This window comes from Crinia signifera, chromosome 1, assembly GCF_055691185.1.
Source record: "Crinia signifera chromosome 1, ASM5569118v1, whole genome shotgun sequence".
Lineage (NCBI taxonomy): Eukaryota > Metazoa > Chordata > Amphibia > Anura > Myobatrachidae > Crinia > Crinia signifera.
This window is the reverse complement of record NC_139217.1, coordinates 174,680,669-174,687,240: the sequence shown is the minus strand read 5'-3', so window position 1 is coordinate 174,687,240 and position 6,572 is coordinate 174,680,669. Positions and strand designations below refer to the sequence as shown.

Here is a 6,572-nt window from a genome sequence, read left to right as displayed (position 1 = left end):
CGCTAACTGTGCTGATTTAGAATATTCTCCACGTACTTGCGTGGGTTTCCTCCGGGTACTCCGGTTTCCTCCCACAATCCAAAAATATACTGGTAGGCTAATTGGCTCCCAACAAAATTAACCCTAGAATGTCTGTGTGCCTGTGTACATGTGGTAGGGAATATAGATTGTAAGCTTCACTGGGGCTCCAACTGATGTGAATATTCTCTGTAAAGCACTGCGGAATATGTATGCGCTATATAAGAAATTGTTAATAAATAAATAATAATTTATATTATTATTATAATAATTATGCATGTACTTACGCGCTATATGTAAAAATATACTCATCATATGATTTTCTTTTATTTAGAATGTTTGAATCATGGGCGCCAGTGAAATTTTCCAGAAAGATGACAATAACGGTCATCATCGTGATCAGTTTCATTATTATTGTAGCAATTATTTCAGCCGTCGTTATTGCACTTGTACTTGGTAAGAATATGCATATTAAATTTTGTTTTCTGGTTATTAGATATAATAACATAGTTGTACATTTATGTGGTTTAACTGTCTATAACCAGAGATACATTGAAACTTTAACTGCAAGATTTTATGTTATATTTCTATTTTCGATATATTTCTATTAATATTTTGATTTTATGTTATATTTCTATTTCCAATGATCTCATAACAGAGATCTTAGGAGGTCAGAATAGACAGTGGGGTTAAAACTGGTGCTGAAATATCTTCTCTAATAAAGCACAATTAGCAATAACAAAGAGTTAAAGGATAAAAAATGTCTACACCACAATTTGACATTTGCCATTCATGAAAAACATCTGTAGTAAATGATTGATGTTTATCATCAGATATCTTTCGTCCATCCCAACACTGCATTATTCTGAACCCTGTGCACCTGTAATTGGGGAGTCAGGAACTATTGGTTATAGTCAGTTTTCGGGAATCTCAGGGGCAGATGTACTTTTGCGCCCATAACGTTTTAAAAATAACGAGTCCCGCTTTTCCTGCATCATGATATATCAACCTCCCCCAGCCGATAAGGAGAGCCGTTATGTCCTGTGTCTAGGGCTCTCCCTATTGGTGCCCTCGGCATCCCTGTGCATGCGCGATCTCCCTTTACCCCCGGCTGGCTGTAATGGGCATGTGCGAGATCTCGCTATTACCACAAGATCTTGTGCGTAGCCCGGAGTCAGCAGCAGGGCTAGCGTTGTCCCTGCAGTGGGGATAGGACAATGCTAGCCCTGAGCTGGCAAAGTGGCTGGGGTCAATTAACACATAGACGGCTGTTAATACATCACCCCGGCCGCTAATTATTGGGGGGATTGCAGGGGACAGCCCCGCTGAGCATTAATCAGTGGGCTGTACCTAAAGCACGTTAGGTGCACTGTTCATACATTTAAAAAAAACTGTATTCCCCTCAGTTAACCAGCGTTAAGTGCAGCATATGCACTTAACACTGGTTAATACACCTGCCCCAGTGTCCTTTAATTGCAGACATGATCCAGGGGTAAAATTTTTAAAATGAGCTGTTTCCCATAGTAAATCCCATCCTCACTTAGCCACCTAATCTGTACAAAAGAATTAAAGCCATGTTCCTACAGCTATTCACTAGGTAACATACATCTTATCTGTGCATTAGTTTTTTTATTGGTAGTAGGTACTTCAGTATTAAGAAAATGAAACAATTTCATACCTCCCAACCTTTATTGATGGTCCAGCAGGACCTTCGTGTGCGGCGACCAAAATGGCCCCGCTGAGAAGCATGAGGCAGCGGAGACTCCCAAGTGACGTCCAGCTGATAGTCCATATTATACATACATAAGCACCTTGTGGGAACAGTGTCACCAAGAGGTTTAGCTATGAATGTGAATTGTAAGAACCTTTTCTTGGTATCACCTTAAAAACTTAGTTATGCACTGATTTACAAAGGTTCAGTGTTATGGAGCTTACACACGCATCCATTTACTTTCGTTATGATTATCCCAATTCCACCCCCTTTCGATTTGGCCTTTGCTTTCTATTCAATTTCACATTCGATCTGCAGTTTTTCAATCGATATTGATATCAATTTCAATTTGCATTCAAGGCACAGTGTAGACATTTGATTTACTGGATCAAATTTGATATTTCGTTATCTGCACAGTCTATTTACTTTTTGATACAGAGAAAACGGGAGCGCGCATCAAATCCAATGCAGATTGAAAGCGTCTTAAAAACCGTTTGATTTCAATTAGATTTTACTTCTATAAACAAATAAGCGAATCGAAAACCTGTCAAAACTGAAGCGTGTGTACACCCCTTCAAAAAATATTCCCTAGAATATATAAGATCTTGAAAGTATTGCAAATATTTCCATTTTCCATTATTTTCCCTTTAAAATAAATTTTCTTTCAAATCTTTCTGCAACTACCATGGATACAAGCATAACTTGTACTGGTATTACTAGCAGCAATAAGTGTGGGGGTGGGGGCACAGCATTAGGGGGTGCCTTTGCACCCTTAACACTCAAGGGGCCTTATTCTGGTTGGAGCGGCCGGGCCGTACGCGCGAACACTCAACAACGCTTACGGACGGGTCTCTACGTGCGAAAAAACCTGTACGCGAGTGTGCGGGTATTGGGGGCGGCATAGGGGCGTGTTGAGGGGAGCGGCCGAAATAATGAGGGAAAATGGGTGTAAATATGGGCGTACACGGGGGTGTGCACAAAAAATGAGCGGTGCTACTACCGCACGATCGTCTAAAGCACCGTTCATTTCGGACACCAGACAGGCGGCCGCCAACCGCCAGCTCAGACCACCCCTACAGATACCGCATGCCAGCGTGCGCCTGGGTTTGCTAATTAACGCTGATTCCTACTCAAACACATACACCTGAATGTAATAAGCAATGCTGCAGTCTATTAAGTCCAAACCATTATTTCACTGCCTGCAAGCCACACACAGCACGCAAACACATTGGAAGCTTATCTTTCTATACTTCTCGACATTTAAAGGTTTGTTTAATTTAAGGTAAGAATCTTTTTAAGACCTGCTTATATATGCTAAGGTAGGTATTTGCTAAACAGTTACACACATTCACTACGTGCTTTCATAGACTTTACACAGTAGCACACTCAATCTACACAAGTCGACATGTGTCAACGTGTTCACTCTAATACAAACATAGGTTTTGTATTTAGGATACAATAACATAAACCACATCTAACACCTACAAAGGATGTTTCAGCAATGTTTTAAGCCCATGCCCACTATTTTGCACACAATCTTTGTATAGTACCCAAAATACAGAACTGTACCACTATCTCATCTGCTATGAATTGGATTTGACTACACTCTGGATGTAAGATGCCACCAATCACATTATTGCACTCACATCTCTCTAACAAAGGATTCCTACATCTGCTTATGACACTGTAAAATCATATATATTTAAAAAGTTATACATGTTTGTTCACAAGCAATTTTATCATGTTTGGCCCATTCACACATCTTTTTTTAGGGAGGACACATATGCATTCCTACACAAATTTACCTTTTCACCCTTGTTTGTCTGCCTCACCCACTCCATGAGGAAAGCATTGTTCTGGACCTGCTTTTACCTACTACTGTAGGAGCTACCTCACCTGCACACAAACTGCTTTCTCACCTATTAAGTTGCTCTGCACATGTGTTGACACAAACTAATTAGCAGGGAAAAGTTGGATAGGAACATGGGAATGGCCATGGAGAGGGTTACACATGGGAAACTTCTACCACACTTCAACAAATGTTCAAAAATACCCTGGTCAGTAAGTACACATAAATGTAGTATTTGTTTCACACAAGAAATTACACATACCACAATTTTGATTTAATTGGTTAAATAAATTTTTTTGCTGTTCAGCATCACAGCTTATTTCACACTTTAATGTCAGAAATCAAATAAACAAATAAAATAGACACAAAAATAAAAAAACAGCCAGAACAAGAGGTTGCATATCTCCAAACATGTGTTACCCTGCAAATGCAATGGTGAAAGAAATGGGGACACCAGAATACGTACTGCAACAACCAGGGTGAATACTAAGCAAGATACACACCACCAAAAATTTATCCTGCATTTGTAGAGGTCAAAATACGAACTTTAATGCCCATGGCACGCAAATGGATAGATGGCCAACTCAGGAAGTGGATGTCCAGTGCAATTTAAACATTTGGGGTCCAACCACAGAGGAAGTGAACCAGGTCTCTTTATTTGGGCCCTTTTTTCCCCCTTTTAGATGGGGCCTTGGGGACAGGGGCCTTGGGGACAGGGGTCTTTGGCTCAGCTGGCTTGCGGCGTCTTCCCCTAGTGGACACAGGAGGGTCAGCAGAGGTGGAAGGTTGGGGAGCAGCTTGGGGTGGGCCAGCAGATGGGGGATTGTCCCTTAGGGACCTGGCGGTGGACATCTGCTCCGCAAGAAGTTCATTCTGGCGGCTGAGGTGTTGGCCAATGCTTAGCATGCCAGCCGCAAGAGTGTCATTAATGTGGTTCAAGGCCTCACATTGCAGCCTGTTTGTGGCCTTCCACTCCGCAAGAAATTCCCCCACCTGCTGCTGACGGATCGCAGCATCCACCCCTTGCTGCTCGATCCTCTCCAGCATCACCAACACGCTCTCATCCCATGTCTCCTGTGGCTGGGGCTGGGGGCGACGTCTTGGTGGAGGCTGGACCACTTGCTCCACCTGTGGCTCTGCAGAGGAAGATGCTGCCGGTTCATCCTGGGTTTCTGCTTCTTCTAGGATAAGAATTGAAAACAATGTCACCATCACATACGCACTAAAAAATATTTTTCTAAATACAATGCATTACTGTGACTTACCATCAAAAGCAGCAGCAAAGACCTCCGCCGGGAGCTCACTGTCCATATTGGAGATCCCCCTGACCTCGCCCACATCAATGACGTCCAAGGCGTCCTGCTCCAGGGGGGTATACTCCAAATGATCGGGAATAGGACCTCTCCCGGTGGACATGCTGTGGTTGTACCGGTCAGTCATCTTCCTCTTCATTGCCGTTTTGAAGTCAGTCCACCTACAAGTTTAAAAATACAAATATCACCATGAGATATGTGCACCACTGTGCTACGTGTAGGGTTACCACCTAGTCCCTTTAATTCCGGACACATGTTAATTACACAGGTTCTGTGGCAGTTTAAAATTAGGTGAAGTGGAGTCTTGAAGTCAGCCAGCCACAGAACCTGTGTAATTAATATGTGTCCGGAATTAAAGGGACTAGGTGGTAACCCTACGTGACATTTCCTAGTGTGGGTGATGTTATGTTTTTTAGCCATATGTGTCCCACACACACATTCATGTCTCCATTAGGAGGCATTTCAGTGTCTCATCTCATTCATTAGGCCACTAAATGCACATACATACATCACTATGCAGAAATGACATCATCCATGGCCAAATTATGCACCTCCACCTGGTGTGAAACTACACATTCCACCATAGCTTGACAATGTGGTTATTATGGAGTAATTTAACTATGGGATGGCATACTGGGATGTGTAGTTTCTCACCAGCTACATGTGCACAGTTTGGTCATTCTTGTTTCAGTAGCATCATATGGAACATGTTACAACAACTCTTTCAAAAACACACTTTCTCTTGTCCCATCACATACTTAACATGAGCAGAACTGTGCCCATAACCTCACATCACACCAATGGTGCATGTTTCATATATCAATGTGGGTTATTAGACATGGTTGTGTTCACATGTGACATTGAAGTGTAGCACTATCTACAAACACACCTTTCTATTATTCTCAAAACATACATGTAACATATGTACACACATATGACATTATCAGGGGGACAAACACCAGGGCTATTTTTCAGCAGGCTCCAGCAGGAACTGAGGCCCTTATTCTAGTTCACTCTTTCTGGCCAAATATTTCTTAGATGGACAAAACCATGTGCACTGCAGGTGAGGCAGGTGTAAAACCCCACCCAAATCTGATTATCTCTGCACAAGTAACACCTGCCTCACCTGCAGTGCACATGGTTTTGTCCATCTAAGAAATATTTTGTCTGATTGAACTAGAATAAGGGCCTCAGTTCCTGCTGGAGCCTGCTGAAAAATAGCCCTGACAAACACACTAACCTTTTCTTCACCGCTACCCAATCTCTGACCACTGGTGACACCTGGTTCACTTCCTCTGTGATCTTGTCCCAAAGGTTTCTCCTTGCACTGGCACCCGGCTTCCTGGGTGCCAATTCTATCCATTCGCGTGCCCTGGGCACTAGAATTCGCAATTCGGCCTCTACAAATGCAGGGTTTCTCTTTCTGGTGGTGGTATCCTGCTCAGTCCTCACCCTCGATGTTGCAGCTTGTTTTCTGGTGGCCCCAGTTCTCTCACCATGCACCTGCTGGGTCACACCTGTTTGGAGAGATGCAACCTCTTGTTCTGGCTGGTTGCTTAGCCCTTGTGGAGCTGCTGGAGGTTGAACAGGGCCTGTTACTGAGGGGCCCGCTTGGTCTTGGGTCCTCCTTGTCCTCTCCTGCTCCCTCTGCCTCAACCTTTCAAGCAAGGATTCTGCTCTT

General features: G+C 43.0%; 1 protein-coding gene across 1 annotated transcript in view; it reads left to right on the top strand.

The window, feature by feature from the left end:
* The first annotated feature begins 347 nt into the window (after positions 1-347).
* The window catches only part of LOC146026983 (transmembrane protease serine 11C-like), a 46,735-nt gene continuing 40,510 nt past the window's right edge, over positions 348-6,572 (top strand). The window contains exon 1 of the mRNA XM_083158011.1: positions 348-474. Within this exon, the coding sequence (XP_083014137.1) occupies positions 354-474 (121 nt within the window). The 5' untranslated portion in view covers positions 348-353. The remainder of the gene's footprint in view (positions 475-6,572) is intronic.